At 47.3% G+C, this 23,524-nt stretch overlaps 2 protein-coding genes across 7 annotated transcripts in view; one reads left to right on the plus strand and one right to left on the minus strand.

Moving 5' to 3' along the window:
- The window catches only part of LOC123750357 (nucleoside diphosphate kinase homolog 5), a 49,425-nt gene that overhangs the window by 14,761 nt on the left and 11,140 nt on the right, over positions 1-23,524 (minus strand). The window lies entirely within an intron of this gene.
- LOC138364366 (mucin-2-like) lies at positions 7,215-12,993 on the plus strand. The gene is made up of 2 exons (XM_069323978.1): positions 7,215-7,399; positions 11,607-12,993. The coding sequence occupies exons 1-2, from the start codon at positions 7,215-7,217 to the stop codon at positions 12,991-12,993; spliced, it is 1,572 nt and encodes a 523-aa protein (XP_069180079.1).

Below are 23,524 nucleotides of genomic sequence, written 5' to 3' on the forward strand. Positions count from 1 at the left end.
CGGCGCTCATCGGTTGTCCACAAAATCGCTATAGGACTGCCTCACCAGGCTCCTTCTAGTACTGACTTGAGCGCTTCATGTCGTCCTCAGGCTTCACACATAAACGCCTGACTGGTTCTCTCTTCTTGACGGAGCACACAACTAGCAGTTCCTCCTTTACTGCCAGGAGCACAAACACAGTACAACCTCCTCGCACGACCTCTGCTGCTCAAGTGAGCTCAAGACAGTGAGCCTCACACCTTGTCAGCAAAATCTCAACATCTCATGTCATGTCACTTATTTACATGTTCATCCTCTGCTCATGCTTTTAAGCTATTCATTAACATTTGCCAAGTATGTAATACATATTCACATATCTACATTTCCTTTGACCTCTCAATTGGGTCTAGTAAGTCGAATAACTCTCATAGGGGTTAGACTCGTTTTTCAGGCTACCTGGGGTCATAACACTTAGCAACAGAAGACAGCGAGTCACTGTGCGGGGTGAGGTCTCAGACTGGCGAGACGTCACCTGTGGAGTCCCGCAGGGTTCAGTCCTTGGACTTATACTGTTTTTGTTATATGTAAATGATCTTCCAGAGGGAATAGACTCGTTCCTCTCATTGTTTTCTGATGATTTAAAAATTATGAAGAGGATTAAGACAGAGGAAGATAATATGAGGCTACAAGACGACCTGGACAAACTGAACGAATGGTTCAACAAGTGGCTACTAAAGTTCAACCCAAGTAAATGTAAGGTAATGAAACTAGGAGGTTGTTACGAATCCGGATCCAGCGTCCGAGCCTGGAGCAGTGACAAACACGCCATCTGTGGGTCAGCTCCCGAAACCCCCGCCAAACGAACGACGACACCTAGTGAGGACAGCGTGTACTGGCCTCGAGGACCAGTTTCCAGTCTGGTTCAGCGCTCAACACCGCCGCTCCTGACCTCTGGTGAGGTGGTGCTCCGACGACAGCGCCATCTAGGGAGTGGATATGTCGGGCGTTTGTATCTGAGCCTGTGAGTGTGGTGTATTAGTGTCCCGGTTATTAATGACGTGTCTGCTTACAGAGCCGACCTGGGCCCACTGTGTTGAAGGTGAAGTCAGTCTACCCGAGGCAACCAGTCTCCATACAGTGAAGTTTGCTGCAGCTGTCGTGACGTCGTCCCCCCGGAAGAACACTGTGGTGTGTTAAGCCTGCCTGTGGAGTGGCAGTGGAAGGATTTACCCGGGACCGACGGTTGGAGACGATAATCCACTGGGGTATTGAGGACAGGAGGGTGATTGGTGATATCACACGAGACTCCTGTCTAGGGCATACCCCTTTTATCGTTCGTGGAGTGGCCGTGCCAGCCTTGGTGGCTCTGTACCTGCCAGCAGACCTGCTGGACGTGTGGTTGACGGCCTCCACGACGGTGCCCCCAGTGGACCTGTGTTGTGGCTGACCTGTGGCCAGGGTAGACTCGGCGTTCTCAGAGGACACGTCTTGAGGCCACGAAGAAAGCACCGCGGACTCAGCACCTAGCTTCGAGGATCCATAGTCTCCAGCAGTAGACTACAGTGTTGATCCCCTTGTAAAGTGTTAATACCCCTCCCCTTTGTGTACTCTTTTATTATATATATTTAATCGGTGAAGGTGAATATTATATTATATTAAGTTCTTACCTTTCTTTCCCTACTCCCTTTAAGTTACTTGCGTCACGGATCGCATCCCTTGATAGCCTCTACTGGCTTGGGGCCGGATATATATCTTCCTCTAACTACATCAGAGTAAGAACCCCGTTGCGTCCCGAGAGGGCCGTAACATAATTGGCATCCCCAGCAGGATCCGTCCCCTTGTTAAGTATGTTTGACAGGGGTGGTGAAGTGGCGTAATCCCTGTATATAATTCCCCCTGTGTGACGATTGTGACGTTATACGTCCTGTGCGGTGCTCAGTGACTAAGTGCGATATTGTGCAGTGCGGTGCTCGCTGTGATTAAGCGATTAAGTGCAATATTGACTAGTGCGGTGCTCAGTGATTTAGTGCAATATTGTAGAGCGAAGTGTTCGCTTGGACTCAGTGCAATACTGGGTAGTGCGGTGCCCGGAGTGATTACGTGCAATATTGGCAAGTGCAGTGTTTGGTGCAATATTGGCGTAGAACAGTGCTCGGTGTGTTAAGTGCTAACGTGTATGCAGTGTGTTAAGTGCTAGTGGAGTATTCCATCTGTGACAATGGCAGAAAAAGCTACCATCGATGATCTGGACGATGTTCAGGCTTTTCTGAATAGAGTGGACTGTCTTGCCAGATTAAAGTATCTGAGCAAACCAGAGCTTGTACTAGTGAGCGCCTACCTGGAGATCAAGATCCGTGCCAGTGATTCCCGTGTGGAGATCTTGTCCAAGGTTCACCGGCACCTGAAGGCAGAAGAGAAACAGGAAGGCGAGACTCCTAGTACAAGGGAAGGTGAGGAGATAGCTTCCACGGAAAAGGAAGATAAGGGCAGCGACGTTGATAGTGATGCAGGTGAGCTTAATATCAGCTTCCTAACAGTCAAAATGCGTGCCCTAGAGATCAATCGCGAGATAGAATGGAAGAAATTAGAAATGGAACGAGAGAGACAAGATAAAGAAATGGAGATGAAAGAAAAAGAATTGGCGATGAGGCGTTTAGAATTAGAAAGAGAAGAAAGAAGAGAAGAACGAGAAAGAGAAGAGAAAAGAGAAAGAGAAGAACGAGAAAGAGAAGAGAGAAGAGAGAGAGAAGAACGAGAAAGAGAGAGAGAAGAAAGACAGAGACAACATGAACTAGAAGTATTAAGATTAGGCGCTGGACAGAGACAAACTGGAGTAAGCGGTTTCGATCCGGTAAGAAATATCAAAATGGTCCCCAAATTCAATGAGAGGGAAGTCTCGAAGTTCTTTGCAGCCTTCGAGAAAGTCGCTGCCTCTTTGGAGTGGCCAAGGGAGAATTGGGCCATCATGATACAGTCAGTCTTGACTGGGAAGGCCCAAATTGCCTACTCTACGTTATCCCTTGACGACTCCGGCGATTACGATATGGTGAAGAAAGTGGTGCTCATGGCGTACCAATTGGTACCTGAGGCATATAGGCAAAAGTTCCGAAACCTGAAGAAGACCTCAGAGCACACTTTCACCGAATTCGCCACCATCAAGGAGCGACTTTTTCAAGAATGGTGCGCCTCTCGGAAGGTGGAGACCAAGGAAGACCTCGAGCAGCTGATTCTGCTCGAGGACTTCAAGGATTGTTTGTCTGGAGACCTCAAGACATACTTAGAAGAGCAGCAGGTGGAGACCTTGAGTGCAGCAGCCACCATGGCTGAAGAGTATATCCTGACTCATAGGCCGTCTGCTAAGTACGTCCCAAGGAATTACCAGCGCCGGTTTGACAGACCTCACGACGAAGAAGAAAGACCCGTCCCACAAAGTGCTAAGAAGACGCCCCCAAGTAGCCCCCGAAGAACAAGTCCCAGTAGTCCGAAACACCGTAGTCCAAGGAGGAATATGGTGTGCTGGACTTGTGGGCAGAAAGGGCACATAGCTGCTAGGTGTCGAGGTAGAAGAGGTGGCAGCGCACGAAGGGAGGTGATGTTGGTGAGCTGTGTTACATCACCAGTAGGAAACCAGTCTACGACGACGCAGGAAGGACCAAGTTTGTTGGCCCCTCACACTTCAACCGGGTATGTAACGAGTGATCATACTGGTAGATCAATTGTAGTGCTCAGAGATAGTGGAGCAGCCCAGTCCCTGATCGTGAAGAGCTCGTTACCCGAGGGAGTAAGTGTGGATGGGAGACCAGAGGTTATCCTGGTTGGGTTTCCAAGGACGCAGTACATCGCCCCCTTAGTGCCAGTACATCTCGACTCGCCTTATTTCAGCGGCACATGTGCGTTGGCAGTAGTCGATACCCTCCCTGTGGCTGGGATTGACGTGGTACTAGCCAACGACTTGGTGACCGATTGGAGCACCAATCATCCCAAGGTTGCGGACGAGTTTACCAGAACAGCACGGTCTGAGGTAACAGGCAATGGTAATGTCCAGGTAAAGACAGACCCGGATTTGAACATGTCTAATTTGTCCTCTCCCCCGCAGATCGACAGTTATCTAGCAGTGTCTCCTGATTCTCTCGACAAGGAACATGAGGTTAAGAAGGCAGAGGTACCTGAGCTAGAAGAGAGGCCTCGTGTGCAGACACCCACGGATACCAACGAGTCTGGAGCGAAGGCTGAGGGGTGCTTGCGGTATGGCAAGTTACAGCGTGTAGTGGACCAGCCAGAGATTCCCCAGACGTCAGAGGTATGTGAGGTATGTTCTAAAGGTCTAGTGCCCTCTTTGGTCCAAGCCAGGCTAGTGGATGGTGCCGGCTATGGACATGACAAGCTCAGGAAACTTATCCCTCGACTTACCAAATGTTTCCTATCGGTATTTTGTTTTGTTCTCCTATGTGCTCTCTGTGTTCTCAGTAAGGATCAGTGGACGACCCGAAGGATGATGGCTCCCGTGAACATCGAGAAGAGGTCCCTGGGATTAGAGATTTGCACTGCAACTGTTGCAGTTGAAGAAGGGACCTGGGAGGTAATAGATGATACAGGAGGTACGATATGTGATAATGTGAGTGACTGTTTCCGACAGGTTGACACCCCCCGCGTGACTGCTGAGCCTCAACACAGCGTTATACGGAACGTTGGTCGACCTGACGGGGGCAGAGCGAATGCCATCTTCGGTGAGCAAGCAGCCCTGTTGGAACTAGGTGTGGACCTAGTAGAGGAGTGTATAGTAAGTACTGACTTGCCCATTGTCGCTATCACTCTGAATTATCAGACCCCTGTATTCCAGGTTCCTGTCTCCCTGAAGGACCAGCGGACCGGTACCAGAAATGCCGTCTGTGATCAGCCGTCATCGGTGCCTCGACGCAGAGAAGTGTCGAGTCACCCCAGATCGTGTCTACACGGATCCTTACTAGAGAGGTGTGAAATGATGCCCCTGCTTGACATCGCAGTGGAGATGTGGGAGACGTGGAAGATTACGTCAGGCAGATCATTGCCTTCTATCTGCAAGCTCCCGTTGTGCAGGAAATGGCAATTAGGACAGTTCTGTAGACGTGACAGCCTCGACATCCCAGATTATAAAGCATGTGTGTCCATTTGGAGTTGTGTCGTCGTACTAATTTGGTTTGTGTTTCTTTTTATAGAACCCCAAACCAAATTCTTTTTGGTGGGGAGGTGTTACGAATCCGGATCCAGCGTCCGAGCCTGGAGCAGTGACAAACACGCCATCTGTGGGTCAGCTCCCGAAACCCCCGCCAAACGAACGACGACACCTAGTGAGGACAGCGTGTACTGGCCTCGAGGACCAGTTTCCAGTCTGGTTCAGCGCTCAACACCGCCGCTCCTGACCTCTGGTGAGGTGGTGCTCCGACGACAGCGCCATCTAGGGAGTGGATATGTCGGGCGTTTGTATCTGAGCCTGTGAGTGTGGTGTATTAGTGTCCCGGTTATTAATGACGTGTCTGCTTACAGAGCCGACCTGGGCCCACTGTGTTGAAGGTGAAGTCAGTCTACCCGAGGCAACCAGTCTCCATACAGTGAAGTTTGCTGCAGCTGTCGTGACGTCGTCCCCCCGGAAGAACACTGTGGTGTGTTAAGCCTGCCTGTGGAGTGGCAGTGGAAGGATTTACCCGGGACCGACGGTTGGAGACGATAATCCACTGGGGTATTGAGGACAGGAGGGTGATTGGTGATATCACACGAGACTCCTGTCTAGGGCATACCCCTTTTATCGTTCGTGGAGTGGCCGTGCCAGCCTTGGTGGCTCTGTACCTGCCAGCAGACCTGCTGGACGTGTGGTTGACGGCCTCCACGACGGTGCCCCCAGTGGACCTGTGTTGTGGCTGACCTGTGGCCAGGGTAGACTCGGCGTTCTCAGAGGACACGTCTTGAGGCCACGAAGAAAGCACCGCGGACTCAGCACCTAGCTTCGAGGATCCATAGTCTCCAGCAGTAGACTACAGTGTTGATCCCCTTGTAAAGTGTTAATACCCCTCCCCTTTGTGTACTCTTTTATTATATATATTTAATCGGTGAAGGTGAATATTATATTATATTAAGTTCTTACCTTTCTTTCCCTACTCCCTTTAAGTTACTTGCGTCACGGATCGCATCCCTTGATAGCCTCTACTGGCTTGGGGCCGGATATATATCTTCCTCTAACTACATCAGAGTAAGAACCCCGTTGCGTCCCGAGAGGGCCGTAACAGAGGTGGAAACAGGAGGCCAGCAGAAAGATCTAGGAGTTGATATCACGCCAAAACTGTCTCCTGAAGCCCACATCAAAAGAATAACATCATCGGGGTATGCAAGGCTGGCTAACATCAGAACTGCCTTCAGAAACCTGTGTAATGAATCCTTCTGAACCTTGTATACCACATATGTAAGACCAATCTTGGAGTATGCGGCCCCAGCATGGAACCCGTACTTTGTCAAGTACAAGACGAAGCTGGAAAAAGTTCAGAGGTATGCCACTAGGTTAGTCCCAGAACTAAGAGGCATGAGTTACGAGGAAAGGCTGCGCGAAATGAACCTCACGTCGCTGGAAGACAGAAGAGTTCGGGAAGACATTATTACTAACCTACAAAATTCTCAGAGGTATTGACAGGGGTAGATAAAGATAAATTGTTTAACACAGGTGGTATGCGAACAAGGGAACAAAGGTGGAAACTGAGTGTGCCACAGGGACGTTAGAAAGAACTTTTATCAATGTCAGAGTAGTTAAGAGATGGAATGCATTAGGCAGTGATGTGGTAGATCCTGACTCCATACACAGTTTTAAATGTAGATTTGATAGAGCCCAGTAGGCTCAGGAATTTGTACACCAGTTGATTGACAGTCGAGAGGTGGGACCAAAGAGCCAGAGCTCAACCCCCGCAAGAACAACTAGGCGAGTACACACATGAGCACACACATAATCACACACACACACACACGCCCACACATATGTAACAACCCTCATTTGCAGAATTGTTTAAAAAAGAGCCCTGAAGCTAGGTCTGCAGTTAGGAAAGTTGCCATGGAAGCAGCTTCTTCTCAAGAAGCAGCAAGATGTACAAGCCAGCTGATAGAGCGATAAAAAGCAGCATTAATAGTAGGCATTAGGGAGCAAACAGGGACCAGTTCAGTGGAAAGGAGAGACAAGGACAAAAATGAAGTTAATGAGATCCTTAAAGGGGGTAAAGATGGAGACGACTGACCAAAATATTAAAAAGGTTTTCAGGATTGGACGGTACAACAAGGACAGACACCGAGTGATAAAGGTGGTATTCACGAGCGAGAGAACAAAAGAGGACTTGTTAGCAAGAAAGAGCGGACTAGCAAATGAACAGAAGTTCAAAACAGTATTCCTGCAAAGGAATATAACAAAGTATGAGAGAATGAGGGCAGCAGTCGCGAGGAGGAAGCGCAGGGAGAGAGAAAGGAAACCGGGAGCCACAACCCCGAGCCCTATAATCCCAGAGGGGAGCGGGGAACCCTTCACAAGCAGCTCAACAGCCACAGTGAGAGAAGCACCTACCCCCATCTTCCACCCAATGGATGCCCTACCTTCCCCAACCACTGGTGCCCAAGGTGCCCACCTTGTTGACTAGTGGAAGCCATACCAAACCAAACTAGTGGAGGTGGCAACAAGGAACTTTCTAAGCCAACATGTCAGGGAACCCACTGGGATGAGAGGAAACGATGAACCAGCGAGACTCGACCTAGTCTTCACTCTGACATAAGGGAAATCGGTTTTGAGGCCCCAGTAGGAATGAGCGACCACAGTGTACTGGTGTTTGAGTATCCTGTTGAAGAAGGGTTATTAAACTCGAGGAAGGGTACTGAAAACAAAAGGCAAAAGTCACAAGTGGAGTCCCGCAGGGGTTAGTCCTTGATCCTGTACTGTTTCTGATATATGTAAATGATCTCCCAGAGAGTATAGACTCGTTTCTCTCAATGTTTGCTGATGATGCAAATATCATGAGGAGGATTGAAACAGAGGATGATAATAGGAGGCTACAAGATGACCTGACAGACTGAATGAATGGTCTAACAAATGGCTGCTAAAGTTCAACCTGAGTAAATGCAAAGTAATGAAACAGGCGGTGGAAACAGGATGCCAGGCACAGGATGCAGAATGGGAGATGAAGTACTTAATGAAACGGACAGAGAGAAAGATCTAGGAGTTGATATCACACCAAACCTGTCTCCTGAAGCCCACATAAAAAGAATAACGTCTGCGGCATATGCGAGGCTGGCTAACATCAGAACAGCGTTCAGGAACCTGTGTAAGGAATCATTCAGAATCTTGTACACCACATATGTAAGACCAATCCTGGAGTATGCGGCCCCAGCATGGAGCCCGTACCTTGTCAAGCACAAGACGAAGCTGGAAAAAAGTCAGAGGTATGCCACTAGACTAGTCCCAGAACTAAGAGGCATGAGTTACAAGGAAAGGCTGCGGGAAATGCACCTTACGACACTGGAAGACAAGTGTAAGGGGAGACATGATCACTACCTACAAAATCCTCAGGCTAATTGACAGACTATACAAGGATAAACTATTCAACACTGGTGGGACGCAAACAAGGGGACACAGGTGGAAACTGAGTACCTGCATGAGCCACAGAGACGTTAGAAAGAACTTTTTCAGTGTCAGAGTAGTTAACGGATGGAATGCATTAGGAAGTGATGTGGTGGAGGCTGACTCCATACACAGTTTCAAATGTAGCTATGATAGAGCCCAGTAGGCTCAGGAATCTGTACACCAGTTGATTGACGGTTGAGAGGTGGAACCAAAGAGCCAAAGCTCAACCCCCGCATGCACAAATAGGTGAGTACACAAAACTATATAAATTAATGTGTCCGAGGTTCCCTCTCCCTGTTGACCGTTGGTGTCTGGAAGGGGGTGGAGTCTGCCCCCCGACCCCAGGCAGGGTGGGTGTTGGAGGGGGTTCGACCCCACACATTATCTCCCTACCCCAAGTTGTCCACCCCTACCATGAGGCAGCCGGCATTTCCTTATGAGTTAGAATTTTTTAATTTTGCAGATAATAGTGTGTAATGTTTTACAATATTGAAAGAAAAAATCAGAGATATAAAAATAAACATTTAATAATTCCGAGTTTAATTAATATATTAGAAAATTAATCAAGGGGTTATCTTAGCACTATGTCACCCGACCATGTTTGTCACTTACCCAACAGCAATTAGTGTTAAACATTGGGCGAGGTTAGCCCAAAAGCGTTTATCTTCCAACCTCGGACAGAGAGAGACAAAAGTCAGGCAGACATACAGACAGACAATCCTATTTATAGACACTAAATGTATCATTGAATATGACTGTATATTCTGTATTGATTATTTTCTAGTTTAGGGCTTCTATCCCTCTAATTAGTGCTCCTGCATCTGGGTTTAATTGGAAGAGGAGTTCTGCAAGTCATGTTCGTTCGCGGTAAAGAAAAAGGAATAAGTAACTGTAGAATATATTACACTTATTATAAAATTTACACAACGTTTCGAACCTACATGGTTCATTCTCAAGTGATGTTACAGGTGTTGTTGTTAAAGATTCAGCCACCGGGAACAAAAAGTTCGAAGCAGCACGGGCTATGGTGAGCCCGTAGTGGACTTACCTGGCACAGGAGCGGGGCAAGTAGCACGGGCTATGGTGAGCCCATAGTGGACTTACCTGGCACAGGAGCGGGGCTGTAACTGAGGGGCTAATGTAACTAATATGATGATGCTACAGTAGTTGTTGTTAAAGATTTAGCTACTCAGGACGAAGTGTCCATGTAGCACGGGCTATGGTGAGCCCGTAAAAATGTAAAAAGATGCTACAGTACAGGACATTATATATATATTAGTGGGTCAGGTGAATACAAGTGGATCGAACAATGGGGGTCAGGTTAGCTCGAGTGCAGGGGGGAGTTGTGTAAAACCCTGGTTTGTGCCTCGGAGAGGCTGCAGGATCCAGTAAGTTCAGTAGAACTTCGGTTTCAACTCCTTTTGACCATGTCGTAGCACAGTTGATTAAGGCAGCGTCTGCAGGGATGCTCTCAGACGCAGGTTCGAATCCTCGTCACGGCCCTTGTGGATTTGTTTAATGGGGTCAGGTGTAGACAAATGGATCGAACAATGGTATACATATAGGTATAGAATAAGGCATGAAGGAGAAAAAAAAAGTAGATTAAGGCTAAATAGGGTATGAAACACATACAAAGATTAATCAAGTGTAGTGGGCGTGGCATGTTGAATCAGTGTCTTCTATTGTCGGCATCGTTATGTTCCGGTCTTGTTCTTACTCTCATGGAGGGTAGAGTGAACAGTTCCGTAATTAGAGTATTTATGGTAGCTTGTTCTATTTTTATGTGGATTGCTTCAAGAAGTAAGAATTTCTTCTTACATCCTGAGTTTTGTCTATTATGCAAGTGTTCTTAATCAGCATTTCTCTTGTTAGGGTGATGTCATGGGCTTGTCTCATGTGATTCCATGTTCAAACGCCTCGTCAGCTTGGTCGACGTCATTACCTATGTACTTAGATTGAAGGTTACATCCTTCGTGGGGGCAAGTGTACATGTATACAACGCTTGACTGCTGTAGAGGGTTCTCCGTCGGCTTCGGGCTGTTTTTGATAAGGAGTTCGGTAGTCTTCTTAGTTTTATATAATATGATCAGGTCTATGTTTTGGTTAGGAGTAATACTCTTTACGCCTTTATGGATTATTTCTTTCATTATTCTTTCTTCTTTTTTATGTCCACTGTGCATAGTTGATTTGTAATATAATTTTATTGGAGGTGTTGTGGTTTCTGTTCTTGGTTCAGGATTGTACCATCGGTCCAGGTGTCGTCTTATAGCAATGTTTATTTCCGTGTTGCTACCGATGGTACAATCCTGAACCAAGAACAGAAACCACAACACCTCCAATAAAATTATATTACAAATCAACTATGCACAGTGAACATAAAAAAGAAGAAAGAATAAAGAAAGAACTAATCCGTAAAGGAGTAAAAAGTATTACTCCTAACCGAAACATAGACCTCTCCCGACACAACTGTCCCTTCACAAGCCCATTTGGGGACTGTTCGCTCCACCGATCTCAATATATAGGCAAGACAACAACATTTCTTTTCCAAGGCGTCTGAGAGTGAACATGCATCAAGGAACGTGCAGTCTCTACACACACACACACACACACACACACACACACACACACACACACACACACACACACACACACACACACACACACTCACACACTCAAACTCACACTCACACTCACACACAGGAGATATCCTCTCACATAACATTAAAATTATCAACAGATACAACATAATATAGGATATGGGTGAGGGAGTGCTCATTAGACAAGCCCAGCCAACTGTCAACAACCAGCCAACTGTCAACAACCAGCCAACTGTCAACAACCAGCCAACTGTCAACAACCAGCCAACTGTCAACAGCCAAGCCAACCGTCAACAGCCCAGCCAATCGTCAACAGCCCAGCCAACCGTCAACAGTCCAGCCAACCGTCAACAATCCAGCCAACCGTCAACAATCCAGCCAACCGTCAACAACTAGTCAATTGTCAACAGCCCAGCCATCTGTCAACAACCAGCCAACCGTCAACAGCCCAGCCAATCGTCAACAGTCCAGCCAACCGTCAACAGTCCAGCCAATCGTCAACAGTCCAGCCAACCGTCAACAGTCCAGCCAACCGTCAACAATCCAGCCAACCGTCAACAACTAGTCAATTGTCAACAGTCCAGCCAACTGTCAACAACCAGCCAACCGTCAACAGCCCAGCCAACTGTCAACAACCAGCCAACTGTCAACAACCAGCCAACCGTCAACAACCAGCCAACCGTCAACAGTCCAGCCAACCGTCAACAGTCCAGCCAACCGTCAACAGTCCAGCCAACCGTCAACAGTCCAGCCAACCGTCAACAACCCAGTCAACCGTCAACAGCCCAGCCAACCGTCAACAACCAGCCAACCGTCAATAGCCCAGCCAACCGTCAAAAACCCAGCCAACCGTCAACAGCCCAGCCAACCGTCAATAGCCCAGCCAACCGTCAACAACCCAGCCAACCGTCAACAACCCAGCCAACCGTCAATAGCCCAGCCAACCGTCAACAGCCCAGCCAACCGTCAACAACTCGGCCAACTATCAACAGCCCAGCCAACCGTCAACAGCCCAGCCAACCGTCAACAGCCCAGCCAACCGTCAACAGCCCAGCCAACCGTCAACAACTCGGCCAACTATCAACAGCCCAGCCAACCGTCAACAACTCGGCCAACTATCAACAGCCCAGCCAACCGTCAACAGTCCAGCCAACCGTCAACAACTCGGCCAACTATCAACAGCCCAGCCAACCGTCAACAGCCCAGCCAACCGTCAACAGCCCAGCCAACCGTCAACAACTCGGCCAACTATCAACAGCCCAGCCAACCGTCAACAACTCGGCCAACTATCAACAGCCCAGCCAACCGTCAACAGCCCAGCCAACCGTCAACAGCCCAGCCAACCGTCAACAGCCCAGCCAACCGTCAACAGCCCAGCCAACCGTCAACAGCCCAGCCAACCGTCAACAACTCGGCCAACTATCAACAGCCCAGCCAACCGTCAACAGCCCAGCCAACCGTCAACAGCCCAGCCAACCGTCAACAGCCCAGCCAACCGTCAACAACTCGGCCAACTATCAACAGCCCAGCCAACCGTCAACAACTCGGCCAACTATCAACAGCCCAGCCAACCGTCAACAGTCCAGCCAACCGTCAACAACTCGGCCAACTATCAACAGCCCAGCCAACCGTCAACAGCCCAGCCAACCGTCAACAGCCCAGCCAACCGTCAACAGCCCAGCCAACCGTCAACAGCCCAGCCAACACCAAGCTACACAACACCAGGCTACAAATCGTGTCCACTTTTACTCTGCCTTTGAGAATGTTGACAAGAGTCAACGCAGTACTAACAGATGACAAAGAGTCATCTCTTACCGTCAGACCATAATACATGCAAAATGAACTTTGGAGAGTTAATTTCATTCTCAAGTTGAGAAAAAAACATTAGAAATATAAGGAAGATTGGTATTATAATCATTGATATCCCCCATTTCTGTCATTACATATCGGGACAAAATGACCATGAAGGAATGTATTGGTCCATGAGGACAGAGTGGGCAGGAATGTGAGGTGTCGGAGGAGGTGGAATGTGAGCAATATAGGCGGGGTATGTAGGCCAGGACGGAGCAAGGTCGCCACTATTGCTCAAGTCGACGCCTGGAGGCATGTTTACCTCCTAGCCCACTCTGGCATGCCTCCTCCCCACGCCACAACACCCCAGGCACGTGGCATGTTTGTTTACACACACACACACGCACACACACACACACACACACACACACACACACACACACACACACACACACACACACACACACACACACACACAGCAAGGAAGTGATGTGGTGGAGGCTGACTCCATACACAGTTTCAAGTGTAGATATGATAGAGCCCAGTAGGCTCAGTAACCTGTACACCAGTTGATTGACGGTTGAGAGGCGGGACCAAAGAGCCAGAGCTCAACCCCCGCAAGCACAATTAGGTGAGTACACACACACACAACAGAGCTCGAGAAGCTCAGGAATCTGTACACCAGATGATTGACGTATGCTAGGTTGGCCAACATAAGAACTCCCTTTCGAAGATTGTGTAAGCTTGTCATTCAGAACCTTGTATACTACTAACGTCAGCCCAATCACGGATTATGCAGCTCCGGCATGGAATCAACATCTAGTCAAACATAAAACAACGTTAGAGTTTAGAGATATGCCACCAGTCTAGTCCCAGAGCTGAGTGGCATGACTTGAGAGGCAAAGCTTCAGGAATTAAATTCCCCGACGCTGGAAGACAGAAGAGTTAAAGGAGACATGATTACCACATACACAATTATAATATATATTATTTTCTCTGCTGCTTCACAATTAAAAAATCTCGTATAAAATAATGATATCCTATGATATAATGTTTACGTCGTCTAGGACTACTTGACTGACTATTAACAGGACCACTCTCCCCATATCCTCAACATTACAATCCCACTCCTCGATATTCACTCGTGGTGGACCATTTTTCAAGTGCTGCCTTTCAGATGATCACTTGGAGATGACATCTGAAGATGATGCTGGACCAAGTAGTTTCATCAGCCGCCGGAAAGGTCTTTGACGATTGGATTGGATTTGCTACTGGAGAACATTGGATACTGTGTAGTGTACTCCAGTACTTGGTATCGTGACCTGACCTAAGTTACATACCTTTCATCCTCATCCTATTCTTACCTTTCCCCTTACTGTTACCTTCATCTAGAAATTACCTTCTTGTCTTACCTGCGCCTCATCTCACTCTTTCCTTATTTATTGGTCAGTTCTTTCCTTTCTCTCCCCCTCTCATCCAGTACAGCGCCGCTCCTGTACCCGGTCAGGCCACTACGGGCTCACCATAGCCCGTGCTACTTGACCCGCTCCTGTACCCGGTCAGGCCACTACTGGCTCACCATAGCCCGTGCTACTTGACCCTCTCCTGTGCCAGGTCAGTCCACTACTGGCTCACCATAGCCCATGCTACTTGACCCGCTCCTGTGCCAGGTCAGTCCACTACGGGCTCACCATAGCCCGTGCTACTTGACCCGCTCCTGTGCCAGTCAGTCCACTACGGGCTCACCATAGCCCGTGCTACTTGCCCCGCTCCTGTGCCAGGTCAGTCCACTACGGGCTTACCATAGCCCGTGCTACTTGCAACTTGCAACAGCCGGTAGATTGGCAGTCGAGAGGCGGGACCCTAGAGACGAAACTCATCTCTCGCAAGTACAATTAGAGTAACACACACACACACACACACACATACACACACACACACACACACACACACACACACACACACACACACACACACACACACATGCACACACACACACGCACACACACACACACACACACACACACACACACACACACACACACACACACACACACACACACACACAGAATGTTTAGAAACAGAAAGGATAATTAGAATTACATGTGAACCGTACCTTGCGAGGATTTCAGGGCTTAGCGTCCCTGCGGCCCGGTCCTCAACCAGACCTCCTCGTTGCTGGACTGCTCAACACAGGCTGTTGGACGCGGCTGCTCGCAGCCTGACGTATGAATCACAGCCTGGGTTGATCAGGTCCCTCAATATACCCCGAGGTCCACCATACGCAGCTCCCTAGTGGTGGTGGACCATTGAATAATCCACGAGATACATGAGGAGTTAGCACTACTGCCCTTCAGCTCAGTCTCTCTGACTCAGGAATGTGGGCAACCTGTCTTTCATGTTTCTTCCCCCTCCCCCCCTCCTCCTCACGCCCCACTCCCCCCCCCCTCCTCAAACCCCACCCCACCCCTCTCGCCTTCCCTCCCCTCCCCCCCCTCCCCTCCACCCCTCCTTAAACCCTGTCATCTGCCGCCAACTTGTCAAGTCGTTCGGATGTTCCACCAAAGGGGATGTTTCTAGTTCTCATATATATATATATATATATATATATATATATATATATATATATATATATATATATATATTATTCTACTTTGCTCTGATGAAGGCGAATTAGCCGAAAACGCGTTAAGCATTTTCTATTTTTCATATGTGGTTATTCTGCATACTTGGATCAGTGTTTTTGTGATCATTGTTGCATATATATATATATATCAATTAGGTTGAAGCCCAAGTCGATCATGAATGTTCGCAAGGTGTTCGGAATGGTTCACTCACGTTCCCATTCCCCCTTATTCCTCCCCCTCTCCCCCCCCCCTGCTCCCCCCCCCCCTTCCTGATGTGTTCGGATGCGGTGCTCACGTTCCAACAGCGTCCGGCTGCACTCTTGGGTCCTGTGTCACACCTCATTGTAATCGGTTCGGATCTTGGCATCATGTTTGACGCCTAAACCGACTTTACCTGTTCAACTCTTCCCCCCCCCTCACCCCCCTCCCAATCGTGCCCCCCTTCAACCTCCCCCCCCCCCCTTCAGCCCCCTCTAATACGTCATCAGGCTCCTCCCGTCGTCTGCAAGACAGGTAAACATTACATAAAATATGTCCTATTTGCTTATGATTCCGGAATGTTGTCCCTGGCAACAGTAAGGTAACACAGAGAGAGAGAGAGAGAGAGAGAGAGAGAGAGAGAGAGAGAGAGAGAGAGACAGAGAGAGAGCGCACCCAGAAACTTTAAATTGCAATCGCACTCTGATTGCGTTCGTGTCTGGCTATACGAAAACGACTCATTGATTTCAGATTTAGGGATACGTGAACTGTGCCAGCGGAACTGTCACTGATTTGGTCCCACCAGCCGGCCCCGGGCTCAACACTCGGCTCTTATCGGGAAATCAATGTCCATTTTCAAGTCATTCAATGATGCACATTTTTTTTCCACCCAAGTCTTCTAACCTGACGAGAGAGAGAGAGAGAGAGAGAGAGAGAGAGAGAGAGAGAGAGAGAGAGAGAGAGAGAGAGAGAGAGAGAGAGAGAGAGAGAGAGAGAGAGAGAGAGAGAGAGAGAGAGAGAGAGAGAGAGAGAGAGAGAGAGAGAGAGAGAGAGAGAGACAGACAGACAGAGAGAGAGAGAGAGAGAGAGAGAGAGAGAGAGACAGAGACAGAGACAGAGAGAGAGAGAGAGAGAGAGAGAGAGAGAGAGAGAGAGAGAGACAGAGACAGAGACAGAGAGAGAGAGAGAGAGAGAGAGAGAGAGAGAGAGACAGAGACAGAGACAGAGAGAGAGAGAGAGAGAGAGAGAGAGAGAGAGAGAGAGAGAGAGAGACAGAGACAGAGACAGAGAGAGAGAGAGAGAGAGAGAGAGAGAGAGAGAGAGACAGAGACAGAGACAGAGACAGAGAGAGAGAGAGAGAGAGAGAGAGAGAGAGAGAGAGACAGAGACAGAGACAGAGAGAGAGAGAGAGAGAGAGAGAGAGAGAGAGAGAGAGAGACAGAGACAGAGACAGAGAGAGAGAGAGAGAGAGAGAGAGAGAGAGAGAGAGAGAGACAGAGACAGAGACAGAGACAGAGAGAGACAGAGACAGAGAGAGAGAGAGAGAGAGAGAGAGAGAGAGAGAGAGAGAGACAGAGACAGAGACAGAGACAGAGAGAGACAGAGACAGAGAGAGAGAGAGAGAGACAGAGACAGAGACAGAGACAGAGAGAGAGAGAGAGAGAGAGAGAGACAGAGACAGAGACAGAGACAGAGAGAGACAGAGACAGAGAGAGAGAGAGAGAGACAGAGACAGAGACAGAGACAGAGAGAGAGAGAGAGAGAGAGAGAGAGAGAGAGAGAGAGAGAGAGAGCTGACACCAGTAATCAACTTCCAGATGAATTCGACTTCGAGAATACAACAGTTCGATGGTCTTCCATTAACCCAGAGGGAAGATGGAAGACCTGGTATTTAGAATACCAGGTCTTATTCTAAAGACCTGGAAGCAGATGGAAGCTTGTACTAAAGAGGCACCCTTCTTGAGCCCGGATGGGCACATGTATAAGCAAGTAGATGGGGTCGCCATGGGTTCTCCCCTAGGTGTCCTGTTTGTAAACTTCTACATGGGTACCATCGAGCAAAAGGTCTTAGTTGACATGGACTTGAAACCGGCCATATACTGCAGGTATCTTGACGACATTTTTACACAGGTACCTGATGTCAGACATCTGCAGGAGCTGAAGGAGGCATTCGAGCGGAATTCTGTGTTGCGTTTCACTTATGAGATGGAGAAGGATGGGACGCTGCCCTTTCTAGATGTAACAGTCACGGAAAGGAGCAGAAACTTCCACACTGAAGTCTACACTAAGGAAACCAACATAGGAATGTGCCTCAATGCCAATAGTGACTGCCCAGACAAGTACAAGAGGAGTGTTGTCAATGCTTACATTGACCGTGCTCTCAGCCACAGCTCAGGATGGAAGCAAGTCGATGAAGAACTGTGTAGGGTAAGGCAGGTCCTAGTCAACAACAGCTTCTCTAATGGTTTTGTTGAAGACATCATAAGAAGAAAGGTAAAACGCCATGCAACCTCTGAAGAGTCAACTAACACAGCACATGTACCCCGTATTAGACTATTTTACAGGAACTTCTTCTCAACAGCACATAAAACGAAGGAAAGGATCCTGAAAGATATTGTTGATAGGAACGTTATCCCTACAGACAAAAATCAGAAAATACAATTGACGATTTACTATAAAACCCCAAAAACGGCCAACCTACTCATGAAAAATTCTCCAGACACAAAGCAGAACGCCTTGAAAGAGATCAATGTCGTCTATGCCTTCAAATGCCCACTTGGGGACTGTAAGCCCCAAAGAACTCAGTATATAGGCAAGACAACAACGTCTCTTTCCAGGCGATTAACAAGGCATAAGCAACAGGGCTCCATAAAGGAACATATAATCTTCTCTCACAACACGACCATCACCAGAGAAGTGTTAAGAAACAACACAAAAATCATCGATAGGTACAGCGATAGCAGGAGGCTCGACATCTGCCAGGCACTACACATCAAAAAGTCAACACCAGCAATCAACAGCCAATTAATACACAATTATATTCTACCCACTTCAAGACTCCGTACCAATATAGAAGCATCAAGAGGAAGTATGGGCCAATAGGCCCTCTGCAGTTACTTCCATTCGTATGCTCTCATATCCAACTAATACCCATAGTTTCGTGTTCTGTCTTGTATTTGTCACAAGTTTGTTTACCTCGCCCAAATGCGAGTATAAGTAAAACGGATAAGCTGTTTAGTGTTAGTATAAGTAAGACTCTGTTTAGTGTTTTCAGGTTACAGTTGTGTGTGTAAACTAAAGTCTTTGAAAATGCAATAAATTATTACGAAACGCATTCAAGCGTCGTGTCAGACTAGAAACAAAAATTAATTTTAGAGAACTGATTTTTCAATTACCATCGTCAGTAAAAAGAATCATAAGAAATATTGAGAAAATTCGTGTTAGAATTATCAATCTCACTTTTTCGGTCATATTTAACAACATATGTTTACATGAAAGACTGCTACCAAAACATACTAATATATATATATATATATATATATATATATATATATATATATATATATATATATATATATATATATATATATATATATATATATGTTGTACCTAATAGCCAGAATGCAGTACTTGGCCTCATGCAAGGACTGATTTGCCTAATAAGCCAAGTTTACCTGAATTTATATATTTTTCATTTTTTTCTTATGAAATGATACAACTATCCATTTCATTATGTAAATTTGCCTCCTCCCCTGTCCCCTTGTCCTCCCCACCATTCTCCATTCCCCTATCCCCTCATCTCCACCATCCCCAACTCCCCTGTCCCCTCATCTTCCACACTATCCCCCACTCCCGTCCCCTCGTCCTCCCCACCATTCCCCACTCCCTCGTCTGATGCACTCCCAAATGATCTGATGTTTCCATTAGAAAATTGGGAACATCAAATGATCTGATGTTATGATCACTGATATATAAGAAAAACAGTTAAAAAAATGAAATGAAAAACATTGAAAAAATTAAAAAATAAACTATACTCACAAAATGAATGGTATGGTAAACAACACAGCTCTATTCCAACGCAGTGTCACAAAATAATTATATCAAAATGAAAATAAATCAAAATCTATGAAAATTCAATTTATCAATGCAATTCGGAAACATTGAAATGGAGTCGTAACATATATAGTATAGCGTGTGTTGCTCTTAAGTACATCAGATGGCGCTGTTTCTTAAAAAAAAAAATGTTTTTTATCTATCACAGGTGTGGCATCTATACTTATACTTACGAAATGAATGGAATTGTAAACAACACAGCTCAATTCCAACACAATGTCACAAAATAATTAATTCAAAATGAAAATATATCGAAATCTATGAAAATTCAATTTATCAATGCTTTCGGAAACATTGAAATGGAGTCGTAACATAGTATAGCGTGTGTTGCTCTTACGTGCAACAGATGGCACTGTTTTTCAAAAAAACATATTTTTTCCCATCACAGATGTTACATCTATATAATATGTATATAAAACCCGCTCGGATGCGAATGGAACAGTGTGTGAAAATTTCAAAGCAATCGGTGAAGAACTTTCGGAGATTAGCGATTTTGAACAAACGAACATTTCCATGTTTATTTATATACTAGCTGTACCCGGCCACGCATTGCTGTGGCTCAGCCACGCATGTGTGTCGCTGAGTCATAGTAACCTTCCCCTGCTTCCTAGTCCTCCCCACCATTCCTCCCTTACCCGTCCCCTCATCCTCCCCACCATTCCTCCCTCCTCCGTCCCCTCATCCTCCCCACCATTCCTCCCTCCCCCATCGCTTTGTCCTCCCGACCATCAACAGAACAGGCTTACGAAGAAGGAAATATTGAGGAAGATGAGAATCAGAGCTAACAAATAAAACGTGGTAACCCAGTTTGGTTGCGACCTGCAATGGGTCCGCCACAAGAGTACCACGAAGGAGAAGGACCGACGAGACATCAGGAATGAGCTTACCCGCTATCTTGTGGATACGCTTCCAGATCTGCAGCAGAGGAGTTTCGGACGTAATGGTGGAAACATAAAACTTCTAACATTCACGTTTAGCTGTAAGTATGGTCCTATGGGCCACCGCACTCGCCTTCCGAAACAAAAAAAAAGAATCAGCCATCTGCTGGCGGCAGTCTCTTCCAGGCAGCACACTTACAGCGGACAGCCTGAGTACAGTCCACATTCCAATAGGGAACGCACTTTCATGTGCCCCAAGAGGTAGAGCGAGGAATAGATCGAAGGGCAGTGTCGAAGACGGTGTCATGAAAAAGGAGGGAGCCATGAGGGAAAGGCAGAACGGAGAGGTCGGAGAGAGTTGCACAGAATGTAAATAGGTGCCAGTCAGCCTTGGCAAACTGCCACCTAGGGAAGGAGAGGGGAAGGTGAAAAGAGAAAAAGGTAACAAGGATGGGGAAATGGTCACTGCCATGGAGATCATTAAGAACCCACCACGTGAAATCCAAGTAAAAAGAAGACGAGCAAAGAGAAAGGTCAAGACAGGAAAGGGTGCGAGTTCGAGAGTCCAAATGAATGGACTCACCAGAATTCAGAAGAGACAGGGAAGAAGAGAGGACGAACGGTTCAAGAAGGCGATCCTGGGTGTTTGTCAGAACATCACCCCAGAGGGTATGTCGACAATTGAAATCACCTAGCAGGAGCACAGGCTCCGGCAAGGAGTCCAGTAGGTGTTTAAGATCGGGAAGAGAAAGTGGGACATTTGGGAGGAGATAAATGGAACAAACCATATATCATATACTCACAAAGACACGGGCAGCAGAACATTGGAGAGGCGATGGAAAAACTAGGGAGACGTTTAGGGAATATCAGAACGAATCAAGAGAGCAGTAGAGTTATGGGCCCCAGCAAAAGCTGGGGAGGGGGGGGGGAGAAAGGAATAGCCACAGAAGCGACCAGGACGAGCACCAAGCATCGACTCCTGGAGACAGACACAAAGGGACAAAAACTGTGAAATCAGAATTTGGAGGCTTTTGCTTCTGATTCAGAGAGACAGGTGTTACAGCAACAACGTACTGGGCAACGGACTCGAGCGTCTCAACAGGAGAAGAAGAATGAGAGCGAACAACGCAATGATCGCTGGGAGAGTGATGGACAACAGCCTGTACAAACAGGTGGCGTGAAGAGCTAAGAGACGGGGGAGAAGGATCGGAAGGAGGATCGGAGGGAGATGAGAAAGAAGACACAGGAGACATGACAGACTGGGTAGAAAGAAGGGAAACTCTAGACAGAGAACCAGGAGTGGGAACCCTTCGGGACAGAACGTAAAGGAACAAGGAAGGAGGCAGTGGGCGTGTCCGGGTCTAAGGCCTGGAAACCGTTATGAGACTGAGGAAGGTGGGAAGGGCGAGGAGAGGAAGAGCGCAACACACGAGAATAAGAGACACCAGCGAAAGGGGGGATTCAGTGAACTTGGCACTTCGTCTCAGGAAAAGACAAACGCTCCTGGTGCTTCAAGTTGAGGACGGCTGCCTCAAGTTTGTAATGTATATATGATCGGGCAACCCGTTCTCGCAAATTTAATAAGTCAATATTGACTTATTAAATATGTGCATAGGTGACATACTTAACATAATAGATACCCTTAAAAAGATTCATAGAAAACACCGACCTTACCTAACCTTGTTAGTATCTTAAGATAAGCATCTTATAGCTTCGTAATTACAATTATTACCTAACCTATAATAGGTATAGGTTAAGTAATAATTGTAATTACGAAGCAATAAGATGCTTATCTTAAGATACTAACAAGGTTAGGTAAGGTCGGTGTTTTCTATGAATCTTTCTAAGGGTATCTATTATGTTTAGTATATCACCTATGCACGTAGTTAATAAGTCAATATTGACTTTACGAATTTGCGAGAACGGGTTGGATCGGGAGAAGGTAGGGTGGGCCTCACTGCAATTGAGGCAGCGAGCCTGGGGAGAAGTGCACTCTGACTTAGAGTGACTTTCGTCCCCACACAAGCGGAAGAGAGAGACAGCACTGGAGCATCTGAGGGCACCATGTCCAAACTTCCAGCACTTATTACAAAGCCAAGGAGAGGGAATGTACTCCTGAATGGGGCATCTGGCACCAGCAAGAATAACAGAGGGCGGAAGTGTCCGACTATCAAAGGTAATCTTCACAACCCAAAAAGGCAGATGGCGACGACCACGAGGAGGGTCGAGTGAACGTGTCCACCTGGAAAACAGAATGGCCTTGGGCCTCGAGGATATGTTTAATATCCTCGTGGCAGTCCTTGAGGTTCCTAATACCCGTTGCAACATGGTGTGGAAGGAGAACAGTGCCAACACTGGCATATAACCGAGCATTCTTGGAGACCCAAGAAAGAGCAGCAACGACACGTATACCGAGACAGGTGGAGTGAAAAGAAACAGAGGCATCTACTGAATCAACAAGGTGCCTATGAAAGGAGAAATCGTCAGGAGAAGTAGAATCTAAATGATGGAGATCAAAGTACTTAGTCCACGTAGCAGGACCAAACTAGGTGTGGTACGAATGAGTATGGGAGGGGAGCGGATCAGAGCGGCCGTGGCGGGGACAGCGGTGATGGTCATAAGGCACAGTAGTCACAATGAGAGATGGAGCCGTGCAAGGGGACGAGGTGGTCACCACAAGGGGCTTGGGGGCTCGACCCAACCACAGAGGAGGGAGGGGAAATAGTATCTGCACGTACAACACCCAAAGAGGGGCAGGAGAGGCGTCGCGTACACCTCCCTCACCGGTCCTAGGGAGGTGTACGCGAGCCCCTCACCACGGAAGGGTCATAATGAGGGAAGATGTACGAAGGTTGTTATAATAAATGACAGGAGGCAACCTTGCGTTTTCACTGCAAGGTTTGCAGTTCCTGTCAATATTGTCACGTATCATTTGTTCAT

The sequence above is a fragment of the Procambarus clarkii genome, chromosome 13 (assembly GCF_040958095.1).
Source record: "Procambarus clarkii isolate CNS0578487 chromosome 13, FALCON_Pclarkii_2.0, whole genome shotgun sequence".
Taxonomy (NCBI): Eukaryota; Metazoa; Arthropoda; class Malacostraca; order Decapoda; family Cambaridae; genus Procambarus; species Procambarus clarkii.